Source organism: Urocitellus parryii, chromosome 12 (genome assembly GCF_045843805.1).
Source record: "Urocitellus parryii isolate mUroPar1 chromosome 12, mUroPar1.hap1, whole genome shotgun sequence".
Lineage (NCBI taxonomy): Eukaryota > Metazoa > Chordata > Mammalia > Rodentia > Sciuridae > Urocitellus > Urocitellus parryii.
The window spans coordinates 37,794,947-37,821,505 of record NC_135542.1 but is presented as its reverse complement, the minus strand read 5'-3'; the positions used below and the strand labels follow the sequence as shown (position 1 = coordinate 37,821,505).

The window sequence follows — 26,559 nt, the reverse complement described above, 5'->3', positions numbered from 1 at the left end:
CTCCAGGTCCCAGCCCTGGGGTTCCTAACAGGGGTGTTTCTAGAGCTGCTGCTGGGTACAGAGAGCCAGAGCGGAGGACCTGGGTGGACAGGGAGTCTGGCCCTCCACACTGGGCTCACGTTCTCTGAGAGGCAGAGGCAGAAAGAAGAGATGCAGATGGCCTTTTCCTCCCCTGGCCCGTGCAAGTCAGGCTGCAGCCAGGGGCCTTGGAGGTGTGTCCAGAGGGCATCTGCCAAAGGGGAATAGATCACCTGGCTCGCCTGTCCCGGCATGTGCCCTTTTGTTCCACCTCAGCTGAGGTGCCCCGTCCTCCTGACTGCTGTCGAGGCCCAGCCTCGGGCCCTCCCTGTGGGGCACTTAGACCTGTTTCTAGACTTGCCAAGCACATGCTTACATGGGGTCCTGAGAAACGCTTCCCAGCCCCGGTGCCTAGGAGAGAATGGAAAACCTCGGCCCTGTACCCCGGCTGAGCCCACCTGCCTGGGACAGATGGGAGGCACATGCAGAGTAGGGAGGCTCAGGCAGAGTAGGGAGGCTCAGGCCGAGTAGGGAGGCTCAGGCCGAGTAGGGAGGCAGGAGTGGGGAAGCAGGAGAGGGGCCTGGAGGGAGCACAGGGTGGGGCCTGGCCCCCCACTAGCCAAGCAAGGAGTGAGAGCGCAGTCAGGGAAAGAGAAGGGAGAGAGCCAGAGGGAGGGCAGTGGCCAGATGGGCTGCGGGTCAGAAGTCCAGAGGCAGGCAAGGGCAGAATTGTGACGGTGGGGACTGGAGGAGGCTGAATCTTGGAGAAAGGATAGTGTCAACTTTGGACGCAGGTGGGCTGGAGCGAGTGATGAGTGGGAGGGAGACAGCCGTGTTCAGGTGAGTAGATCAAGCTTTCTAAACAGCTGAACTGAGGTATAATTATGCACAACAAACTGCTCCTACCTAAGGTAGGCAATTTGGTAACTTTTGGTGAGCTTCATCTACACCAGAAACTAGAGTCATGACCATCTCCCTGGCTCCCCAGGACATCTCCCTGGCTCCCCGGGACTCCCCGTGCCCCTTTATAACCTCCCTCCTGCCCTGGCCACCACGGATCTCTGTCTCGGGAGCTGGCTGTTTGTCTTCCGGGGATTTACGTGAGGTGTGTTCAATACAGACCTAGGTTCAGAGCTATGCTGGCCTCTTGAGCTCGGCATACTTATTTTGAGGTCCAGCCTGTGGTTTTTGTGGTGTCCAACGTTCCTTCCTGGACTGCTGAGTCCACCCCCTTCTCCAGCTCCCCAGGGGCCTCTGAAAGCCAAAAGCCCACAGCCATGATGAAAACCAACGGCCAAAGCGGGCAGGGGGCGGAGTGCCCTGGAAGCCTCAGTCCAGAGCTGTTGAAACTTGACCTGTCGCCTGGCTCTCTGCTCCCGGCTGGTAAGGCTGCCTTTGTTTAACGGACTGGGGGTCACCCTGCAGTCTCCAAGGGATCTGTCGACTGTTTGGCAGAAATGGTGCCCACCTCTGGGGCTGCCTGAGGAGGTTCGACACCTGGGCAGGAACTAGGCCAGCCCAGGGGCTGAAAGAAAAAACTAGGCAACGAGAGGTGCACAGGTTCTTTGGGAGGCCCCACCATACCCTAGGAACCCTGAAGGCCATGCAGTCACAGGGCTCTGACCGTGCTCAGCAAAGGCGTGAGATGGCCTTAAGATCCCCCTCTGTGGACCCTGAGGCTCTGAGCAGGGAGGAAGTGGAGCCTAAGGCAGAGTGTTTCACTGGCCTGTTAAAAGTGTGGCAGCCCCCCAGGGCCCGCTCCCACACTGGGGGACTTGAGTGTTTACAGATGTCTGTGCCATCATTAGCCACCACCAAGCTAACTGAGCAAGACTTTGGGATCCAGTATACATGGAATATAAATTCGTTCAGAAAAGCCACTTGTGAACAGCAATACAGACCTAGAAAAGGGAAGAATTCTGATTTCCAGAGTAGCCATAGCCATTCCATGTTATTCAGAATGTCCAGTTTTCAACTGAAAATTACAAGACATTCAAAGAAATGAGAAAGTATGGCCCACGTACAGGTTGGGGAAATGCCAGACATGGGCTACTGGACAGACATTTAAGTATTTAAAAGAACGCAATGAAAATGTCCCTAAAGAACTGGAAATGTGAGAAACATATCTCAGCCTGCCCAGAGCCTCCGGCCCTCCTCCTCCTCATCCCAGGCACTGGAAGCTGCTAGATGCGGCAGCCAGATTGGAGTCAGGCATAGGGGACCATCAGGAGTCCCTCAACCACCCAGCCCCACCCAGAGGGAGCTGGGCAAAGCTGCCAGTCAGCTGGGCCTCTGAGGAAGCGGCTACTTCAGACAGAGGGCGGCCCTGATAGAAGTCTTGGCCTGGGGACCTGCTGCTGGAGGATGGACTTCAAAAGAATAAAGTGGAAGAAGGGTCAGGTGGGAGCGGGTGGAATCCAAGAGAGGCCCTCTGTCTGCACACAGCCCCTACCATGCAGGCCGTGTGGGACAGTGTGAGAAGCTGGCTGTGCCTGTGGGGGTGTGCGAGTCACCAGGCCCCTAAGCCCTAGGCGCTTGGAAGTGTAGCAAAGACCCTGCCCAGCTTTGCCCCGCCCTCCCTCAGCGGCTGCCTGGAGAGGTGCTGGGGGTACTCTTGCCCTAGCCTCGGCCCCAGCGCAGATGGCCTCAGGGTGTTTGCTCACTCTTATCAACATCCCAGCCCTGCAAACAGAGATGAAGTGCCCCGTGAGGGCACCTGGTAACAGGGCCATCTGTGCTGGCTGCTGGGCACACCTTGTGCTCCATCTGCACTGACAGGGCAAGAAGTCCACTGTCCTGCTCAGTTAGCCTGGCCTGACAGAAGTGGGAGGGTGAGGCCAGGGGAAATTCAGCCTCCTGGGAGTTAGGAACCACGGCAGAGAGAGGGCCTGGGGCCCAGGGCCAGGCAAGGGCTGTGGCCAGCAGGGCTCTCCCTTCTCTCACAGCTGGGCAAACTGACCACTCATAGCACCTACTGCTCATAGCACCTACCAGACACTACTAAGATAGGGAGTGGGGAAGATAGCCTGCTCACCCCCAAAATCAGCAACCTATGACTGTGGGTGTATTGGTCTGGGTGCTCCAGAGAAACAGAAATAATAGGAAAATAACTCTATCTATCCATCCATCCATCCATCCATTTATCCATCCACCTGTCATCTCTCTATCTGAAATAGAGCTAGGTGGTGAAGGAGGTTTGGCTCACTCAATTAGGGAGGGAGAGAGGTCCCACAATTTCCCACCTGCTCACTGAAGACCTAAGGAGCTAATTTAGCCTGAGTCTGAAGACCTGAGAAATGGAGGGAGGGAAAATCTCCTTTTTCTCCCTGGGGTGTTGGTCTGGGGTTCGAAGGCCTGAGAACCAGGGGCACGCATGTCTGAGGGCAGGAAAAGGGTGTCGCAGCTCAAGGGAGGTGAAGGCGCCCTTCTTTGCCTTCTTGCTCTACTCAGGCCCTCAGAGGATGGTGGTGTGCACTGGCGAGGGGGTCTGTCTTATTCCTGCAGATTCTAATGCTAGTCTCTGCCAGAAACATCCTCACAGACACAGCCTGAAACAACGTTTTACCAGCTACCTGGGCATCCTTTAGTCCTCGTCTACCCTGTCACTTTACCACCCCTCCTCATTACCTAAAGGATACACCTATTCTCATACAGCCCAACCACTAATCCCTACCCCCAAGGAAAGGTTTCAGTCTTTTCTATTCTGATAACCTGTAGCACCGAGAAACCAAATTAACAATACTTCAGTACTGTTAGAAAGTCAACAGAGTTACATTACATGAAACAAGAAAGAAAAAACTAAAACAAAACTTGCTTCATATGTGAAAAGATGCAATGTCTTCATAACAAGGAGGAAACATGGCAATCGTGCTCATTCTCCTGCCTGGTCCTATGACCGCGGCTGGTGTTTAGCTCCTTCTTCTACCCATTCTGTATTCCTGCTGCCTTCAGCAAGTGCCTCCAGGCCACGCACCTCCCGGAAGGCCTGGGGGGGGGCAGGGCGCCTGGCCACCTAGGGTCCTACCTGGATTGGGTGGTTTCCCATCGACCTTCATCATATCCTGGGCATAGGGCACAGTGACCTCCTGTATTCAGACATACTCCCACCTCCCTGCTGCAGCCTGAACCGATGCCCCCAGACAACACCGTAGCTCAGCCTGTTGACTCAGAGGCACGAGGAGCCCAAAGCGGCTTGGAGCCAGTTCAAACTTCCAGTTCAATGGAATCAATGATGTGTCTCCTGGAAGAGGCTCTCCTCCCTCTGGAACTAAGACAACTAGGCTAGCAGAGCATGAAGACATAGGAATAGGAAGCAAAATTTTTCAGTAGGTCACTGGGGGTAACAGTGAGCAGTGTCCGTCCCCACCCCTTGACTCCTGGACCTTGCAGCCTATGTTGGATGCTGGCTCACAGCACGCACAGCTTCCTGGAGGAGCCCCTACAAGGTGTTGCCAGCTAGTTGCATTCTAACTGAGTCTTCTACAGTCTTGGTGGAACATTCCACAGTTCCACCAAGCCTGCTTCAGGAGGGTAAGGAAAGTTGCAAGACCAGAGAATTCCACAAGCATGTGCTCTCTGCTAAACAACTTTGGCTATGAAGTGAGTTCCTTGATGAGGCACTTGTCAGGTCCATGGATGCTACTTTTGGCAGAAGCATTGCACGCAGGCAAGACAAATCAAATCCTGATTGTCCCAGAGAGGAAAAGACATTGCTTCTTCCATGATGGGAGGAGTCCAATGCAATCAACCTGCCATGTTGCTGGCTGATCACCCCAGGAAATGGTGCTGTGTCAGGGACTCAGTGTTTGTCTCTGCTTCTATAGATTGGGCAGTGGCCATAGCCAGGTCAGTAGAAGGCCATGTTGCTCAGCCTATGCAAAACCTCCATTCCTGCCCTTATGACCATTTTGCTCAAGGGAGGTAGAAGGGCTGATACTGCTGTTGGAAGTCACCACCGTTAAGGGCGGGAAGTCAGTTCCATTGGGGTGGAGAGACCTTTTCCACTGGCAAACTCATCAGCATTTAGGGGCTGAGTCTTCATTCCAACTTAGAGAACCCCATTTCTTCTGTCAGCACTCTCACATTGATGGCAGACACTGTGCAAGGCTGAGTCCAACCTGGGTTGTACCACGAGGTTCTGCGTGGTTCCAGCCCTTCCAGTCTGCAGCTACAGCTCTCCTTCAGGGCACTCCTAGACGCTCAGGCTTTCATGTGGCACTAGACCCAGGAATCTGAATCCCTGAGCACACCTTTGGCTTTGAGTACTTTGTCCAGCAACATGAGAACCAACCAACCATCATTATATTTCTTGCTTTTCCAAAAATATTTGAAAGTCTCATACAGTCACTTAGCTCTTCGTTCTTACCAGCGGTTAGTTAGGAGTATCCAATGGTCATATTTTGCATTTCTCTACAAATAGCTTGTGCCATGGACTCCAGTGTTCTCTTTACTACTGGAAAAGGAGTCATTAGCATCTTTAAATCTAATCCAATTAGCCAATTCCACAAACCTCCCCCCTCTGGGAAATTCTCAGTGCTCATCTCTGAGTAGGACTGGGGAGGTAGGAATTTCTTTCTCAGAAAACTCTTCTCATGGAGCTGTAACTTTCATTCTAATGGAATGCTTGTGGTTCTTTTTTCTTAGTTTATTTATAATGAAATAAAATCTGGTTCAAAGGAAATGTGAAGCGGGTGGTAACTAAGGGGTTCAGGACCAAGAGTGTGTTTGCATTTAAGAAAGAAGAGAGTTCATCATGAGAGGAGCTGTCCAGGTGCTGCTCCAAGAGCCAGGAGGTCTGGGCACCAGGGAGGGATCAGGAGGCAGAAGTCAGGTCCCAAGCCAGGCTAGACCACTGACTGTGACCTCAGGTGGGGTTCAGATGTTGCTGACACGGGAAGCCAGTGAGACACTGCTTTCTTCACAAGGGGACTGGAGCGATGGGAAGGAACACAGCACATCTGGCCAGCACTGATACCGAGGTACAGTCCAGTTTGCCCTGCCCTGCAGGGACTCTGCTCAGCCTGCCCCCTCGATGCCTACTCACCAGAGCTTGTTGTCCCTTGAGCCACCTTTCTATGAGCCACTATCTCTTTGGGACCAGACAGGCAATTTCTACCTACCAGCCCTACTCTGTGGACTATTGGTCCAACATCCACCCAGATGAACTTCTGAGCTTGTCACTTCTACAAAGTCTCTTGCAAGTGACTGGGTTATGTGTCACTCACTTCAACATTACAGAGTGGTTTCCTGAGGACCTACTACATGACTATCAGGTTGGGTGTTACGAAATCCACAGGTGACAAAGACATCCATCTGACCTCCATCTGAGGCTGGGGAGGACAGGCAGGTGTCCCATCATGATCCTAAGCAGGGACAGCTCAGAGGGAGCCTCAGCCAAGGAAGAGGGTAACCCCTGGGGAGTCAGGGAGGTCACCACCTCCAGGGCAAAGGTGGCTATGCAGAGGTCAGAGACAGGACCCAGGCCAGGAAAGAGTGGTCCCACAGACCAGCTGCTGCCAGGGTCAGAGTTCCCTGTGCTAAGTTGGACTCTGCAGCCACTGACAGATCAGAAGCCGAGGCTGCAGGCAGAGGCTGGGCTTCTGGCCCAAAGAATAGAATGAAAACTCACAGATGTGACGGGCGGTCTACCAGGGAATGGACTTCATTGATGGGACTATGTTCATTAAAAATATGTTTTAGTGTCTCTCACATTTAGGCCCTGGATGACCTGCTCAGGACAGTTGTTTAAGAAATTCTCATGAATTAAAACATTATTGGTAGATTTTCAAACCAATGAAAGGATAAAGTTAAGCCGAATAACAGGAAATGACATATTACGAAATAGACATATAAAATTTAATCCCTTTGGTTTAAAACACATTTGCAATGACAAAATTAAAAATAAGACACAATCGATTTCATTTCATAAAACAAAATATAAAATATTGTTATGTGACCCGTGTCCCATGATATCTTAGAAAACCAGCAATTTAGTTTACATACTTCATTAGAATATTTGAACCTCTGAAGGTAACTATCAATCCTACTCATACAATAACCTATTCTAGTTCCCTGAACCTAAAGATACCCGTGATTTGTTATAAAATTACATTTTAAGTACTTCTGTGTATTTAAACAGGTGTACAAAATGCTCCCCTGCCACAGTAGTATAATTTCATAAATTCATGAATGCTTTCTAAAAGTAGTTAACATACAAGATAATCAAAGCTTAAAGGCTCTGAAACATGGTAAGAACCATTTCTTGTAACAGGAAGAGGAAGAAGAAATCCACTTGGAGCTACCCTGCTAGCTTCACAGTGATCGCGGCATGTGGCTGTAACTGTGCTCACTGCCCAGGAACACCCCGACACCCGCCCACACAGCAGTCGCGGTCGCTTTTAACTTCACTTCTGAACAGTGCACACACCCACAGAGCAAGGTTCTCAATGGCAGACAGGGACTTTCTTCATTTGAGAAGATCTTGCTAGGCTGGGGAGCGGTGCATGTGTCTGGGAAAACACAGCGTTCCCTCTGCTTAGTCCACGTTATCAAAAATAACTTAACCTGTTGTCTATGAAACTCTCTAAGGTAGATCTTACTGTGTATCTTCACCATCTGTACACAGATACCATTATTTATATATTATATATTTATATCAGACACGTATATACACATTTACAGACACACACCTTCAAAAAGATATTGCACTTATATACAATGCAGCTTTATCTTAATGCATTTCACACTGTGACCCATTTAGGTTCTTCCTAAGACAGGCAGCTGATATGTCCAAGGAAGTTGCAAAGTAAGATTCCAGTAACGTGCCCTAGTTAGTAAACATTTAATGGGGGACGAGAGGCTGAGGGAGGGGTGCACCCCTTTACTGCTCAGGGCAGCTGGAGTTCAACTGAGGTCAGGCAAGAGCACAAAATCCTCAAGCCACGCATACTGCTGTTCCTGACCCCACTAGTGCACAGAACCACTACTACTGTAGAGTAGACAAGGCAGAGATCTCAGTATTTTGATAAATAAGAAGGTAGCAGGCACCCTAAAGGCTTCCAGAATCTGTTAAATCCTAGAATAAAATTTTCACTTTTAGTCCTAAGTATTTCAGAAATTCAAACATCATGATACATGGATTTTTCTGTCAACTGAAAAATGTCAACGTAATACATTAAATGCAGGTCCACTGCCAACTCAAAAGCAATCCCGTCCCCTGACAGCCACCTGCGTTTGCAAGGTGGGTGTCCAGGCCCCTGCAGTGGGCCACACATCTACGTAACATCTCCATCGACCTCCCAGGGGCTGCAGGCCCAGGCCTTAGATCTCCGTCAGAGTGAGTTTGTATGATCCCCCGGCTTCCTCAATCTGCAGCTGGAAGGTGTCTTCATTGGAGTAGTGCTTCACAATGTTGTCATCCATATTCACCAGGATCCTGGGGAGGAGACCAATCTGTGTCAGCGTTCCTGGCTCTGGAGGGAGACCTGGGTTTAATGGCACTCGCTAGCTGTGACACAAGCATGACTATTAAACTACCCCATGCCTCAACTGCCTCACTGACGATCACGGCCCACTGTGACAGCTGTGTTGAGAAGGAACAAGGAGGGAATCAAGTAAGCCCTTGCTGGATGCAAGCACATGGGTGGAGACAGGAAGAGGCCTGTGGATTACTGCCTCCTGCCAGGGGCACTCATTCAATCCATGGCACCTAGTACACAGAACAGGCCTGCAGAGCGGCACTCAGTGGTCCAGCTTCAGAACACACATCGGTAAAACTCATCTCCACAACCCGAAGCCCCAGCTCCCAGACAACCTGTCCTCCCTGGCAAGTTATCCTAAACTACAAATGTCAATTTCTGGACCTAGAAGAAAATGAGACCTGGGGCAGGGTGCTCAAGACAAAGGGCAGACAAAGGCTCTGCAGCCAGCGGAATCTGGGCTGAGTCGTGGCTGCACTGCCACCAAGCTGCGTGATTCTGGCCACAGCTCTCACGCCCTCTGAGCCCGAGGTGCCTAGTCTAGGGCCGCAGGTAATGACACCATTCAGAAAGACACTGAAAACCAGATGCAGCAGCACATGAGTGCCCACTCTGTGCCTGGCTCCCTCACGACGGCGTGCAGGGAACGGAGGAGCTGCGTTTGACATCCTTAGCCAACTTCCTTGTGGCTCTCAGCTGCTACGTGTGGGAATAGTAGATACAAATTCTACTTGAAAAACAATCCACAAAAGTGGACTTCAAGGTACATCAATTTTTTTTAATATATATATTTTTAGTTTAGTTGGACACGATACCTTTGTTTTATTTATTTATATGTGGTGCTGAGGATCATACCCAAGGCCTCCCACGTGCTAGGCAAGTGCTCTACCACTGAGCCACAACCCCAGCCTGAAGGTAGATCAACTTTAAGTAAAATAATTTGGTGAGAAAACCACCCTGCGCATTAGTGTTTCTGGCTGTTTCTGAAGGGAACCAGTAAGTGTGTGAGGGAGAGGCGTGCACAGGGCCCCACTGCTCACCCTTTCTTGCACTTCTTGAATATTTTCCCAATCTTGTCCTGGGGAACATCATATTTGTCTGAGATCTAAAAGAGCAGAGAAAAATAATTACACAATGTTTTCACGACTTTAAAAAACAAACAAAAATCCACCACACACACACACACACACACACACACACACACACACCCAGTCACTCAATTTCCTTTTTTTCACTTGATTTTAGCCAAAAGGCCAAAAAAGCAATTCAACTACGTGGAGAAGACCCAACCAGGTCCTCGGGGAGAGGAGTGGGCGCTGTAGTGAGGGTCCGTGGTATCCCCCTAATTCACACAGACGTCAACAGGCCAACTGAGGGGGAAACGTACACCCAGGACAAGGTTGGTGAATTACAGGGTCATGGTTGGTTCTTTCTTAGGCTTTATTTTCATAGAGCAGTTTAAGGCTTTTAGGAAAAAGGAGCAGAAAGCAGAGTTCCTGCGCATCCTCTGCACGTGCACACGGCCCATGGCTGCTGCATCTGGGCTGTCTCCGGAGTCCGCACCCAAGCCCACCGTTCACCTGAGCAGCGATGCCCTGCCCTGCTGTCGCACTGCTCCTGTGCCATATTTGGGGTATAAAGGTGATCAGACCTTGGGGTGAGGACACACTGCTGACTCAAGATCGAATACCTTCCTCAGAAGTGCTGCCCACCATGCTGGGGCTGGGGTGAGGCTCTGCTGGGGCAGCACTGAGACGCCCCTCAGCCTGCATCCACGCACAGGGCTCACCATACAAACCAGCCCTCTTCCCTCCGCAGCACTAGGCAGCAAGGCTCCACCTCCTGATGAAAGCCCAGCCCCAAGGAACACGAGCCACTGCCCCTCGGGAACCCCTTGGGATCTGTGAGTTACACCAGACAGCCAGGCTCCACCCCTTTCATTTCACCTCTCCCTATAGTTTAGGGAATGCAGCATCCTTAAGAAATGGTAAAAGACGGTCACAGACAGGACAAGGAAGAAAAAGAAGGGAGAAAATGCAGGAAGCAGGAAATGACTGTGGGAAAGGGGGTGCAGCAGGAAGGGACACTAAGGGACCTGTGAGCTCCCTGACACCCTGCCCCTCACCCACATCTTCATTGTGCTTTCTGTGCCTAAAAAGTTACATGTTAATTTTCTTGCTTATCTCATCGTCTCTGTCTTAAGTGGATGGCAGGCCTCATTTGGCACTATGTCCCTCCTTCCTGTGACTCCACTGACTAGAGCAGCACCTGGCACAAAGCAGCCCCTATAAAGATCTGTCAAATGAAGTCAACACCCTCCCTTCCATGCCCCTCTCTCACTGACATCCCCAGGGATACTGGGGTCAGTGGATCTCACTGATCGGTCCAGAATAGGATTTCTGGTCATTATTGGCTGCACCTTCACATGCTCTCAAATATCTCCAAAGTCTTGCACAGCTCAGCAAGGATCAGGAGCAAAGGCCAACTCAGGAGCTACTGGGGGTTTCTTTTTGGTACTGGAGATTAAACCAAGCAAGGGCTGCTCTACCACTGAGCCCCATCCATAGACCTTTTTATTTTGATACAGGGTCTCGCTAAATTGCTGAGGCTGGCCTTAAACTTGTGATCCTTCTGCCTCAGCCTCCCAAGTTGTGGGGATTACAGGGTTGTGCCATTGTGATGACTTCCACTATTTTTATGTATCTTATTTTTAAGGTTTTACTGATTAAAAATAATATTTTAGCCTCTAGAGCATTTGCTACATGGCAGTCTCCCTTTAACTAAGTATATAAAAAGTAAACTATTTTGTAGGCCCTCACAGATGCGTCCCATTCAGTAGAACACTCAAGGCCGGGCGATTCACCTACGACCCAAGGCCAGGCACATGGGTGAGAACCCCACGTGGACAAGACAGATCTGCAAACAAAAGCGGACACCCTAAAGCTGTACAATGTGGCCACATGACAGGTACAAAGTGAGATCTGGAAAGGGGGACATAGGTCCTAGCACATGGAAACGCCTGGGTGGTGACAAATTGCTTGGATGGAATTCTATGTTGTGCTTGCTTCATGCTTAACAGGGATCCCACCACGTGTCCTACTTACAGCCTCCATTAAGCCCTTCAAAGATGGGGTCTTGAGCATCAGGGCATCAAAGACTTCTTCGGATTCCTTTCGAACGTAGAGAAGCACTAGCCCCAGCCAGAACAAGGAGGTAGAGAAGAGAATGAAGTATGTGATTAATTCACAGGAACAAAATATGAAAGCAGACAATGGGCACCAGTTAAGATAAAAAGACACACCCGCAGCCAAGGCAGCAAACGTGAACAAGGTGACACCGTCCCAAGGTCACAGGCTGCAGCCTTCGCTCTGAACTCTATGCCTGTCCAGGCTCAAGTCAAGTGTCAAGTCTGACAGAAGAACACTCAAGGAATTCAAGTGGAAAAGATGTTTTTGTGCAATTTGTGCTTCTGACAGATCGGAGCTCACTGCTGATTAGACCCCCACTAAGCCACAGACGCCAACACACCTCTCTTTGGTTCTTCTATCCGGGGCAGCTTAGCAGGAGTGGGGACAACAAAGTCATCTTCTGTTCCATACGGGCCCCTTTTCAAGGCAGATCTGTGGGCAATCAACAGTGCAGAGTTAGTGACTTCCACCTCCATTACCTGCATAAACAAAGAGTTTTAGTGAATATCACTGAATTTCATGGGCTCAGCGTCTTTGTTTTGTGGATGAAAAAATACTGAGGCCCAGGGCAAGATAACCACAGAGCCAGGACTCCCGGTCACTGGACGGCATCTCGGGGCCACCTGCTTGACATCCTGCTGCTCTTCACAAGACCAGCTGCCTACTCAAGGGTGGAGACAGACAGGATCTGGGATAACGGGTGAGAGGGCATCTGGAAAGAGTGAAAGCTGAGCAGGAAAAGGCAAAGCCAGGCGGGCCCGGACAGAACACCAGGGAGGCCAGCTAGGAGGGAGGCCGGCTCACCGGTCAGCCGGAAGGAGTCAATCTGCATCAAGGGAAGAGGGAAGCTTCTTAAGTTTGCTGAGACAGGCTGTGGCCAAGGTGTGTGGTCACACTGCAGAGGACTCTAGGAAGGCTAGCCCGAGAGGAGACGGTGATCACCAGAGTGCATCTTCAGGGCTAACACAGTGTCGTGGTGCTCAGGGGAAGAAAGGGGAAGAATGGATAGGAGAGTGCGGGGAAGGGCGTGCACAGGTCTCCCTGACCCCTGCCAAAGCCCGATGGGGAGGGCCTGAGGGTGAGGGGGAAAACATTCAAAGAGCTGAAGAACAGGAAAGTGTGTGCTTGGTTTTGACAGGACAATCAGCTCGGGAACTGGGGGAGTGGGGCTTAAAAATGCTGTGTCTCTCAGTTCCTAGCGCACAACAGGCATCCAGAGAAGGTAGCTGCCTGCCAAGAGCAAACACCAAGAGCAGCGGAAGCAGGGCAGGACTGGACTCTGGAGAGGAGGCAGAGTTGGCACGTGTGTGGGGCTGGGAGGGTCCCCGAGAGGACAGGTGGAGTCCTGGGAGTGGCCCCAAAAGGAAGGGAGGGAGGCTGAGGAGCAGATGCTGTCTGCCCTAGGCTCTGTCTGTCACTTGCACTTTTCTGTATTAAGACAAAAGGGGAAACTGAAACACCAAAACAGAACCTTTCCCTTCTTGAAAATTCAGTCCTAGAGCCACCAGGAAGGACAAGGGGCATGCACAGACAGGAGGGGTTGCATGGGCTCCTCTGCATGGGGCTTCCTGATGCAGGGGTCTGAACCCCAGCAGGGCGCCCACCAGGGAAGGGTGGTCTGGGGGTGGGCAGCAAGCCTCAAAGGCACATCCAGGTCCCATCCTGACTCTAAACGCCTTCTCCACCAGTGACAACCAGAGACTCTTGGAGCAGAGGCTGCTGCAGCTGGAGGGAAACACCTGAGTGCGCCAGGAGGGTATTGGGCCCCACTGCCCAACTCTGGGCAACCAGATGTCCAGGCACATGGCAGTAATGCATTACAACTTAAAGTGGGAAACTTTAAGAGTCCATACTGACACAAATAAATTGGTGAATAAATCTAAAATTTGGCAGGGAATGAGATATTTACAGAGGTACAATGTACCTTATCCCAAAGCACCCACTACAAAAGGAGAAGGACCTGTCACAGTAAGAGCCTGGCAGACGCCACACTTTGCTGTGGGGTTACAGTGAGCACTGGTAGTGAGCACTGGGGTGAGCGGAGTGCCTCTGGCAGGATGCCCGAGGACACTGTCGCCACTAGGAGGGTCTCACCAAGGTGCCCAGCCTCAATCTGACCCGAGGCCCATTGAAGACACTCCACAAAACAACTGGTTTCCAGTCCACAAAAGCATCCCCCCAGGAGAGTTGAGGAAGGGCCAGAACTGTTCCAGACCAAAGGCAACTGGACACTCACGACCTCCCCGACAACGTGGTCCTGGACGGGCTCCTCTCCTGTGGTGAAGGATTCCTGGGTCTGAGTGAGGGTGAATACCCTGGCTGTCTGGGACATGCAGACGGCCTTGTTTGAAGGACGCACACATCACAGGACTTAGGAATGACGGCCATTGGGTCAGCAACTTATTCTCAAATGACTCAAGGAAAAACGAGTTCTTCATTGTACTGTCCTTGCAGAGATTGTTTCAAAACAACCAAGTTTATTAAAGCAAAACAAAATATAAATCTTACCCTTCACCCTCCAATTCCTCTGAGGCAATGGGAAGAACCTAAGACCAAAACACAGATTGCGTGTCAAACAGATGTGTAGACGTTTCAGACCATAAATGAATTATTCCTAAAACAAGAATAATTTTGAATTTGACCCTAACATCAAATCCTTTTTTAAAAAAATATTAAGTCCTTTAAGTTTTATTTTTCAATGCCCAGATTCTTACAGACACCTTGAACTTCTCTAACTCAGGGGTTGGCACACTGTGGCCTGTGGGCCAAATCTGGGTCCAAAGCTTGCTTATATAAGTAGCTACAGAAACAAAACCACCTATTCATTTCTACATTCGAATGGCAGAGCTGAACAGCACAGCAGAAACAGCGTGGACCAAAAGCCTAAAATTTTGACCACCATTTCACTCTTTACAAAAGTTTGCTAGCCCCTGCTTACCCCAAAGCTTTCCATTAGAAATGGAATATGTTGGCAATGGATTCTCAAGAATTCTGAAAAGTCCTTGTAGTCCTCACAGATCTACCTGTGATATGCACGGACGGGTGTCTTGGTGATATTTATCTGAGCTCAGCATAAAAAGCAAGTGCCACTCTACTGAAGTTTCTGTCTCTCCGGTAAGCTTCTGCCACAAAGCAGGGTGTGACCATTTAAAAAATTCAGCATTAAGTGCCACGACATGACCACCCTGCATGTGCCAACAACCATGAGAAGAGCCTCGGGTGTTCTTCATGCTAGCCAGGCCACCTGGCATAGGTGCCTCCCTAGGGAAACTCACAGAATAGACCGCAGGTCTGATTATGTTGCTATTCTACAATCCTTCAAATGACCTGGGTGAGTGAGAGAGGGAGTGAATGCATGCACAAGGAAGCTGACAGGTCTCGTCCTGCATGTTCAAGTCAACAGAGCTTCACACGTTTTACTGCATGGGCATCACGTCACCACAGCTGACGGTCCGTGCAGCTGGTGAACAAGTCAAGCTTGCTGAAGTCTGGCTCCTATTTACCATGAACAATGCCCCCCAAAATCTTTTTGCCATGCTTTGCAGCGTCCCGGGACAGTGGCTACCTACATGAGTGCCCCGCTGCAGGTTGGCAAAGTGCACATCAGGAATAAAGAGGACAGGCTGAGTATCCAGGTCAAGAAAGGGCTTGAACACCGTGATGTCCATCCGCTTGTGTGAGGGAAGCAGTGGCACTTTGGCATCAGAAACTGAAAGAAACAAAATGAGGAAAGTGACATCAGTAGATGGCATCTGCCAGCTGGAAGCAGGCCATAGAGCAGCTCCTTCCAAGTTTGAGCAGTGACATCAAAGCCCCGTAGGAGATGCACTAGGAGAGTCACTGCTTATGTAAGCGAATTTGTTATCTGTACTTATAATACAACCACTGAACATCTTATCAAGACCACCAGAAAAAGATATCTTTGAAAACAGAGACACATGAATACAGAAGAACTGGAACAGGGAGGGGTAAAGCATATGTAGTTTTTATCTGAAAGGCTAAAACTTACCATATGAACAATTTGGAAGTAATTCTACTTTAGTCATCCTTATTAGCAATTTACATTCTAATAGCAACACACCCTTTGACTTTGGAACATATCAAGAGAATCAGCACTGAGCTTAAGAGTGAATTTGACTAGTTTTTAATTTAGTAATTATGGACTCCATCCTCCCCATCATCTGGTCCTGATGAACTCAGTTGCGAAGTTTCCTAGTTCATTAGCTGCTCTCCCAAGTGGCACTTGGAGGCTGCACTTTGGTGCCAGTAGGAGAATCTCATCCACGTGGTGTAGGGCTGACAGAACGTCTAGAAGCCCATATCACAGATAAACACCCCTAAGCACAGAGCAGCACTTTTCCCTTTTTAGCCTCTTACAGACAGGAGTTTGTAAATATGCATATTAATCTCACTTAAAACATGAGAGAGAGAGAGAAAACAAATGCTTTCCAGGTGGAAGGTCCGAGGGAAGCCCTGTAGATGCTGCAAATGTTAGATTACACGTGTGAAGTGGTTCTCATTTGGAATCCAGACACCCCGAATCTCAGGAGGTATTACTATTTTTACGAATGGAAACAAGCCCCAACTTCAGCAGCTGCTCATGGGCAACATGTGTTATTTTTCAGAACTGAAACCGAACCTGAACCCAAACTGATAGCTAAATGAGCCTGAGCTCGGGGCTGGAGTTGTGGCTCAGCGGTGGAGCGCTTGCCCCTCACATGTGAGGTGCTGGGTTCGATCCTTAGCGCCACCTAAAAATTAAAAATGGGTTTACTGTGTCCAACAACAACGAAAACAAAATATTTTTAAAAATAAATAAGTAAAGGTATTATGTCCACCTACAACTAATATATATATATATTTTTTTTTTTTAAAGAGCCCGAGCTCTGGAAAATCCTAGAAGCCCCCACATGCAGCTCTTCAGGTCCAGCCACTCCTCTCCGCTGCATCTGCTGCAGGCAGCCTCGCTAGTGCATCCCAGCCTCCCACGCCCACCACCACCCTCCACCACAGCTCAGTCGCACAGGCGGGCGCAGCCTGGAACGTCTCTACTTACAGGAGTTGCCCTGGGAGCTGGGGTCAGGACACTTGCCTTTTCTTTTGCTCTGCTTTCGTTCTTCATCCCTGATTTTCCGCTCAGCTCCCTGCAGGTCAAAAGGAGAAAAGATGGGATTCCATGAATCTGATTCTGAAATATTTAGTTCTTATCCTGATCAACGGGCTCTCTCCTCTCTGGAAGTGAACTCTGTTACTTACTATATTCATGGGGCTTCTCATAGTCATTTTCTCTAAAAAGCCTGATCTTAAAATTGCTTTTAACTATGTGAAATTGATTACACTGAATCATATTCATATTATAACATCATAAATAATCAACATTTCAAAAAGAAATAAAACAAAACTTCTTTCAGTAATAGACATAAACAGGCTAAATGAAAAGCTGAGAAAATCGGCTAATGCACACGCTGACTGCAGGGATGTGAGTGCCTTTTCCCACTGTCCAGGAGGAAAAGAAAACCAAAGGAAAAATAGGTTGATCTTCTTTTCAAATGCACTCTCCTATGTGAGCCATGCAACTGTTGAGAGCTAGATTCTGTCCAAGAACTGGGCCTCCACTGAGTGACAGATGCAACCAGCTGTGATTCACAAAAGCAAAGACGAAATTACAAATCTGCATGATCACTTACGAGAACAAGTGTATTCTGAATTCTATAAAAAGAACGCATTTGTACTATGTACATCAATTATACAAAGAGTGACAGTGCCATACAACGGAATCCACAAAAATTTTAGAATGAACTATATTAATAAACATGAACTGAAATTAAGTGATTAGATATAACAAAAACATAACATTTAGTCATCTTGCTTGATTTATTGCTGTGTATTTCTGCATGACACAGATTTTTTTTAACACAGTTTTACAGTTAAGTTGGCTAAAGATAGGAAATAAAAATCTTCACAGTGATCTTGGCATTATTACATACAAAAATACCTACAACACAAAGTCACTTCTGCTTACTCGAGAGGGTACTGATATCCTAACATGCTGCTGGTAAACATTTTATAATCACCTGCTTATAACAATTGCTACCCAATAAGACAGACATTACCTCCCTGACATTGAAAAGCAGGTCAATGTCCCCAGTCTCCCAGCCATTACTGTATGGTGTTGGTCTGCACAACAGTCCCTTCTAAGAGTCTAACAATAACTTCATTTCAATGATAAAGTGTACGTCCTAAAAGGTGGTTTTACAAACGAGGATATTCCTCCTTCTTTATCAGATGAATCCGTAGAGAATGCTAAGGAACTGCTACTTCTATCCAAAATGGAGTGACAGACCAGATTTATTCTCCACCCTGGAACAATGGCAAAAACCAGGTAAAATGCATGAAACAAGGATTGTTTCACAAACAAGGTGAGCCCTTCTTGCCTTCAGCTTGCAGGCCCTGACAGGAGGAGCAGGATGGAAAGAGACCAAAGAGGAAGGAGCTACGAGAGCCCCAGGGATCCACAGAGGCCCCGGGGTATTCGGCAAGTTCTGCAGGCACACAAGGGCAAGGAAATTACCCAATGCCCCGGGGAAGGGGGGGGCACACCTGAAAATATTAGTGAAATAGCACCTGAAACTCACACAGGACCAAAAATAGTGCTTGTTCCCAATAAACTGGGGAAACTCACAACTCACAGCATGTTGAATAGGATCTGCTTGAAAATCTCACCCAGGGGTGCAGAATAATTAGCCTGACACTGAGCCAGGCTCCAGACCCACCTAACAGATCATAAAAAGAAGATCTGAAAGGATAAGGCTGTTTCCAAGAAGTTAACAAGGTCTAGTTCAAGAAAAGTCACAGGAATACAAAAATGACCAGTACCACACAAAACTCACAAGGGGGAATATCCAGTGGAACTGTCAGGCATGCAGAGAAGCAGGAAAACACGGCTGGAATAGGACAATCCAACCTCCAAAGCCACCCACAACTGACACTAATGTTAGACAAGGATACTACAAGTTATTGTAACAGCACCCCATATGTTCAAAAAGCCAGTGGAAAAAACTAAATCTAGAAGATCCAACTTGAACTTCTAGAGAGGAATACTACCTCGTCTGACACAAAAAATACGCTGGCTGGGATTTACGGCAATTTAGACCTGGCAAAAAAAACCATGAACTTGAGGCAACAAGACAAACATCCAAAATGAAACAGAGAAACAATAGTCCCTTCAAAAGAAAAGGTCATCAGTGAACTCTGAGGGAACCTCAAGTACCCTACAAATGTCTAAGTGGAGACCACAACAGAGGAAGAGCAGCACATGAGCTGGAAGAAACAACTGTTGAAAAATTTCCAAAGTTAATGATTTTCAACAAATTCAAGAAGCTCAACGAATTTCAAGCACAAGAAACATGAACAAATCATAACCAAACCGCTCAAAAACAGTGATAAAATCTTGAAGACATTCCCAAGAGAGAAGACATTATGTACAGAACAAAGACATGGAGGACCGCGCTTGTCATCAGAAACCGCATCAGACGGAAGACAGCGGAGCAGCCTCTTAGGAGCACGGGTGGGAAAGCAGTCAACCTGGACTTTTATACCCAGCAGGAAGAGTCTTCAGAATACAAGATGAAATAAACACTGGTGGAAGGAGACCCTCATCGTTATACAAAATACATGTATGAAGATGTGAGGAAAACAAAAATAAAGAACAGCGCTACCTTAGATTAGGTAGAGGGAAGTGATGGGAGGGGAGGAGGGATAGGAAGGATAGTAGAACGACACAGCATTATTATTACTGTGGGTATATATGTGACTGCATGACCAATATGGTTCTGCAACCTGTACACGCAGAAAAATGAGAAATTATATCCCATCTGATTCAAATGTATGAAATATCAAAGTCATTGCACTGTCATGTATAACTAATTAAAACAAATTAAAAAACGGAAAAAAATTAATGCTAATAAAATTTTCCTAATAAATCATGAATCTGAGAAATTCATGTTTGAGAACAAAAAAAAAAGAAAAGAAAAAAAGAAACACTTCTCAGACACAGAACGGCTGGAAGAATTCACTCAGTCGGCACACACTGCAGGACACGTTGAAGGAAGTTCTAGGACATTATGGGAAAGCATTTCATAACTTCGGGTGTTCAGATTATTTCTCTGAGTCAACAAGTAATGAGACTGATCTTGGGGAAATCATATTAGGTTTGCCCCAAGAAGTGAGTCCATAACATTAACAAAAGTTAATCCTGTCCTCAGGCGCAGCTGATGAAGAAGAAAATGGTTTCTGTGGGAAACAGTGTCAACGAGATTCTTCTCTTCTTGGATGGACCAGAGACATCCACAGCTCACAGAAAGAGAAATTGCCAAATTTCCATGGTTACAGACTCAATTTCTGTTTCCAGTTCCTCTGATAAAGTGCTAAGTTGCTGCTGCTTCTGAAATAACAGAAAATTCCATTTATCAAGTGAGTTAAGCAACTCATAATAGTGCTGATATAATTTTTTCCCTCAGGAGAGAAAAATAATACCTCTGAAGGATGCCAAAAGATCTCTTACTTCTTGAGTCATAAAATGAGAGAGTTTTAAGAATCGGCAGAGGGGAAGTGAAGGGCAGAGGTCAATAACAGGTGAGTCAGACCTTGGAAAGGACAGACTTGGGGAGGCAGAGGGAATGGTCCAGAGCAGAGACAGGGCAAGGCAGACCTAAACTTGAAGTGACTATCAGTCATAGCAGGATGGCAGAAAGGTCGCAGACAGGTGCATCAGGTCATGAGTAGGGGTGAGGTCACGTGGGACTCCAAATAGTCAAAAGATCCACCTTAGAACATCCGTTACACAGAGCACACACAATACAGTTCCTTCTCACGTACTTTATGTCAACCTAAAACAGCTCTGAGATTAAAACAGTGTTGGAAAATAGTGTATAATTTTACCTTCTATGTCCCTAAATGTCCTGCAATACTATACAACACACAGGCTTCCTTATGCTATAAGGGCAGAAAATGGGAGATAATGGGAGAGCAGACCAACCACTTTCATCTCTATGCAGATCTCAAGGATACATACTCTAGCAGGTGGAGAAAAATAGTAATGGATATTTTTAAAGGCCTCACAAAGAAGGTGATGACCCATGGAGGCCAAGGGCATCTGAGTATCCACTGATGAATCCACAAAGCACACTGGGAGCAGGACGCCCACTTCTCTCATCATGGCTTTGTGTGACATCCTTTGAACACACAAGTAATGGAAAATCAGGGACCAACTGCACATCCGACCTGCTACCCAACCTTAGATAGCGTGTTCCCAGTGTGGGTGATCCACAGATCAGCAGGCAACAGAAACATCAGCAAGAGCAGTCACGCACTGTTTCAAGACACATTCAATTCTGCAACCCGAAGAGAGGCACTCTGCTTCAGAGCACACCAGTGCATGGTCTCAAAGCCCTCCCACAGCAGAGAGAACTGGTTTCTACACTTTGTACAATCACTGATTGATAAAGTAACTTTGGACAATTCACAAACCTGCCCTGTGTTTCATTTTCTAAATCAGCTACCAATGCAGAAGGCTCCTAAGAAAAGTCTTTACTGAAACTAAATTTGTTTAAGAGCACCTATCTATACATTCCTTCTTTTCAAAACCGCATATACAAGTTTCATCATCTGCCATGGAAAACTGCCACTCCTACTGACTCGTGCTTATTTACTGACAAGACAACGTTCAGTGTAACCTGAGGGATGGCTGCCACCGGTCCCAGGACAGCAGGGCCAGAAACTGAGTAAGCATTTGGGGAGCAATTATGATGGAACAGTTTATGTCTCCTGAATGAAATATAAAAGTTGGAGCTTGTAGTTTACATGACTTTGTTTTTCTGCACCATTTCATTCTCTTCTGGCAATTCATCTGAGTATTTATTGTATTTTATGGTAGCAGAAGGCATAACAGATGCCCATGGAGACACTGCTCTAAGTGACCACAGTGCTGAACTCTGAGGAAAGACCTTGATGCAGGACATGACCTCTTGCCTCTTCTGATGGAGCCACCTCTGACGTGGGCTCCCACAGCGGGAACCCTGCGGGGGCGCTGGCCAAGGCTCTACTGTGTTTACCTCTCTGTTAGCACAGGAAAATAAGCATTTCATAGGAAATCAAGAATTCTCAAGAATGTCAAAGAAAATTATCAGACAGGGGGCTAGGGTTGTGCTCAGCAGTACAGTGCTCACCTATCGCGGGTGAGGCACTGGGTTCAACCCTCAATACCGCATAAAAATAAATAAATAAAGGCATTGTGTCCACCCACAACTGAAAAAAATTTTAAAAATTATCAGGGAAGTTTTTCAGAAACATTAAATGTGAAAAAAAATATTTTAATCGAACCAATAAAACTAAATTTTTTTCCTAGAGTTTTAGAAAAAGAACATGAATATCCTGATATTTCCCCTTCATATTTTCTTTAGGCTCCAAAGAGGAATGTGGCACAAAGGGGAAGAAACTGCCTTAGGCTCAGAGATCCCGAGCTCACCAGCTGTGACCCAGCTTCTGTCAGATGCAGCCCACCAGAAACATCTGTGCCCAGTGATGCCCAGAGCCTCATTCAGGGCCTGGGAACAGGCCAGCTGACAGCTGGGGTTCAGGCTGTTAGCTGGCTGCCTGCAAGAGAGGGACACTCTCCTAGGCCATCTGGGGGAGCCCTAAAAAGCAGAAAAGGAAGGCAGAAGGGTCATGGAAGAAGATGTGGTGATGGACAAAGCGTCAGAACGATGGGACGTGAGGTGTGACTAGCCACAGAGGGCTCCGAAGACCACAGCAGCCATGCGCCAAGGAATGCAGGTGCCTCCAGCACATGGAACAGGCACAGAGTGCTTCTCCCAGAGATCCCCTGGAAAGTGGCACAGTCCTGTCCACACCTTAATTTTAGTCCAGTGAGACCTGCATAAGACATTTGTACTGTTCTAAGCTACTATGTTTTTGGTAATTTGTTAACGACGACAAAAGAAGGCTAGTGCGTCCTAACCAGCTGTCAGGAGCGCAGCAGGTCCCGCAGTCTCCCGCAGTCTCAGTGTGTGGATGCTCTGAACTGGAAGGTCCCAGGCGCCCTCCTGTGGTCAGATGGGATGACAGACCAGGCCTCCACAGCAAATATACCTTAAGTTATCTAGACCTAGACCCTCTAAAAATCATAATGTAAGAATTTTTTTTTTTAAACAGGTTAGGAAGAGAGGAACTGGCAAAAAAAAAAAAAAACCCATGCAGTCCAACATTTTTTGAACTAGAAAAGGCCAAGTCTTATTCGATCTGAGCCCATTGGACCCTCTGCAGCTGCTTCCCCCAGGCACACCTCCCTGTCAGATTCTCTCTGGTTAAACAGGATCTGGAAAAAGCAGGATCTCTTCACTGGGAAAAAAGGGGCCACGTCAGAGAAAAGCATTGGTTCTGAGCTCTCCTAGGGCCCTCTCCTTTGTCTCGCACCGCCCTGTGCTGTGGAGCAGAGCCTGAATCCACCCTCTGCTGCTGTCCTGAGGTGGCTGGCCACCTGCCAGGTCCTGCAGAGAGGACAGACAGATAAAGGGTGGCCAGTGCAGCAGTCCTGAGCTGTACTGGACGTGGCTTTTGACCATCATCTTTACTTTATCAGACACACTGGACAAGATGTGGAGCAAACCTTCCAATTTTTTTTTTTAGCTAGAATAAGGTTCTCTTCGTCACTAGGTAGCACTTCATGGCAAGGCCCAAACAACAATTGCTCATTTAAGAGAAGCCATTTCCACTGGCAGCGCTGTGTGCATAGTGCAGTTTTTCCAGGAGGAGAGTTGTCTCCATGCTCTACCCCCAGCCCCGACCTGCTCTCACCTTGTCACAGAAGACTTTGATCTGGCAGTAGGCCCGGTGCACGGGTTTGTTGCTGCGGTTGTTGTAGCTGTAGGTGTCGATTTGGATGTTAAGAGGCAATCCCTTCACACCCTTCTGGGACGAGAAATCAGTGCTCAGGCAGTTCACAGAGATAAACACCTGGGAAGGGAGAGAAGGCTGTCAACAGCTGGCCCACAGCCAGCTCAGCGCAGCATGTAAGACAGGCAGAGCCAAGCTCAGCTCCGTGCCAACCTTCCAGAGGCCACGAAGCGTTCGTTTGGACACTGCCTCTGCTCACACGAATGAGGGGGAAAAGGAGCAGCTCAAAAGCTCTGTTCACCTCCCTTCCAGAGCAGCTCTTCAGTATCAGCTGTGATAAACACAAGAGTATGGCCATCACTTACGGTGGCCATGTCACCGAGGCATAACCTACAGCACCCCACATCCTAATACGCTGGGCCTTTTGAAATCAGGATTCCTCGTCCATGATTATAAAGTATCAATGAAGTTCTCTCAATCCCTGTCTAGACAGAAATGTCTTACTTTTTCCCCAGGTTGTTCTTATTGGTTCTGGCATTCAGAAAATAATATCTATCATATCTTCTTTCAGGGAGTGACCATCAGCTTGAGGCTCTTTCATTTTTAAAATATAATTTTCCTTTACATGCCCAGATGAAAACCAAGACAAAAATGTTAAAGTATATTCACAGACCAAGAACTTAGTGAGCACCAAGACCAAGAATCACAAAGCACGCACTAAAGCATTCCTTAGTCAAGGGAGCTCCACAAAGATGTGGGCAGAACATCCTGGGACAAGAACTCAGGAAGATGTGATGCTGGTGGCTCCATGTCCATAAGAAAAAAAGAAACCCTGATTCTCTAAGCACTGGACACGGCTCCAGCAGTCAGTCACAAAACTACTCTGGAGGAAACTGCGGTGTTGAGGCTGTCGCTGAGGCTCACAAGCACCCACGTATCCACTGCCCTGCACACATCAGCTTCTGCGTTTCCAAGGACAACAGGGTTAGCGTTAGCTGTTTTCTCTGTGGCAGCTGGCATGCACCCCACCCAGGCACTGATTAGAGGGAAGCTTTCCAGCTTTACAGGAAAGTCTAAGGAGGACATGCCTTTTACCAATCAATTAAGATATTTTCATCTTCCAGTAAATTGTCTCAAAATTTAAAACAAATTTTGACATATTATCATCATGGTACTGGAGGCTGTTGTTAGGGAAGCCAGATGAGTCTGCAGTGCAAATGAACACCTCGGATTTCCTCCTTCTTTTGCGGTTCTGGATCTTAACCTGTCTGTACATGGTCACAATGCTCTTCATCTCCCCAGCAACTGGCTTTAGAATTTATTTCTAACGCATGAGCGCCATGTAGTGGATATTCCGGGAACCACAGCCTTTAAAACTACCTGCTACATTTCAAAGAAGCTAGATTTATGAAGGACCATTCTGTCAACCCTTCAGCCTCAACAGTCAAGGGCAGGTAACCAATCCCACTCCCCAGTTTATACCCCAAGGACTTAAAAACAGTGTACTACAGAGACACAGCCATATCAATGTTTATAGCAGCACAATTCACAATGGCTAAATTATGGAACCAACCTAGATTCCCTTCAGTAGATGAATGGATAGGGAAACTTTGGGTATACGTACACAATAGAACATTATTCAGCATTAAAAGAAAAGTTGGAGATTATAATTCGAAATGAAGCAAGCCAATCCCCAAAATCCAAAGGCTGAATTTTTCTTTGATATGAGGATGCTGATTGATAATGGTGATGGGGGGGAGCATGGGAGGAATGGAGGAACTTTAGATAGGACAAAGGGGAGGCAGGGGAAAGGAGGGGCAAGGGGTGTGGAATGAGTTAGACTTCATTACCCTAAGTACATGTATGAAGACACGAATGGTGTAAAAATACTTTGTGTACAATCAGTGACTTGAAAAAATTGTGCTCTATATGTGTAATATGAAATGGATTGCATTCTGCCACCATTTATAAGAAATTAGAATAAATAAATAATTTTTTTACAAAAAGAGCAGGTAACCACAAGCAACACCCAGTGTCACTGGCTGAACTGAGACAGGCGGGGATGACTAAGTTATAAAAGGGAGAAACACCTATGAGAACATTAAGTGACAGGGAAGACAGGAAGAAAATTTACAGAGAAAGGACCCATAATTACACAGAACGCTCTCTGCACAGGAGGCAAAATGCAGAAAGAGGGTTTTCCTTACTCTAGTCTATGTACTGCTTCTGAGTGGGGTAAGACCAGAACATCCTAAAAAGAAAGAGAATATATCTAAATTAACAGATTTAAAAGTCACCTCTCATCTGTCCTTCCCCAGCCCTTCCCGGATTCTCTGGTCTGCTCAGGCCACCCACAGCTCCACCTGCTTACTCTGCAAGGTCAGGCTGGCTCCCACCTCACACAGAGCTCTGTCCACACAGACTTCTGTCAGGACCGGGAGCCAGCAGCAGGAGGGCCACCCCCTTGGGTGCTGGGCTCTTCAGACACTACTGAGCCGTCACTGTGCCTGGGAGAGGGTACTGCCCTGTCACAGACGGAACCAGGGTGCTTTTGAAAGCTATTCCAGGCAGAAAGCAAAGAACGTGTATTTATAGCAAGGGCTTCCCCCTCCATACCTGCTTGCTCTCTTTTTTTACAAATCAACTTTTCCCCCCGACAAATCCCTGGCTTTGGTTCAAGACCTTCGATGAAAAGCCATTCGGATGTGTGTTTCGTTTCCCTGAACAGACTGTGAATACTGCCAGGTCCACGTTCCCAGCACAGGCCTTCTCTAGCACTGCTGTGTCTTGCCTGCTAAGATTTTTCTTTCCACTTATTTCCAGTAAAAAAAAAAAAAAAAGCAAAATTAATTTTTAAAAGACCTAGGTCTAATTGTAAAAGTGAAAAGTGACATGGACATAAAAACAAAAGGACTGGGGTATAGCTCAGTGACAGAGCACTCCTGGTTTCAATCTCTAGTACCGGGGGAAGCAGTCCAGGGGAT

At 47.6% G+C, this 26,559-nt stretch overlaps 1 protein-coding gene across 1 annotated transcript in view; it reads right to left on the bottom strand.

Annotated features, from left to right (window-relative positions):
• Positions 1-7,742: 7,742 nt before the first annotated feature.
• The window catches only part of Grhl1 (grainyhead like transcription factor 1), a 47,616-nt gene continuing 28,799 nt past the window's right edge, over positions 7,743-26,559 (bottom strand). Inside the window, exons 9-16 of the mRNA XM_026396340.2 lie at positions 23,537-23,695; positions 16,776-16,827; positions 15,253-15,392; positions 14,192-14,229; positions 12,024-12,115; positions 11,600-11,685; positions 9,536-9,600; positions 7,743-8,452 (exon numbers count right to left, since the gene is read on the bottom strand). Of these exons, the coding sequence (XP_026252125.1) occupies positions 8,338-8,452; positions 9,536-9,600; positions 11,600-11,685; positions 12,024-12,115; positions 14,192-14,229; positions 15,253-15,392; positions 16,776-16,827; positions 23,537-23,695 (747 nt within the window). The 3' untranslated portion in view covers positions 7,743-8,337. The remainder of the gene's footprint in view (positions 8,453-9,535; positions 9,601-11,599; positions 11,686-12,023; positions 12,116-14,191; positions 14,230-15,252; positions 15,393-16,775; positions 16,828-23,536; positions 23,696-26,559) is intronic.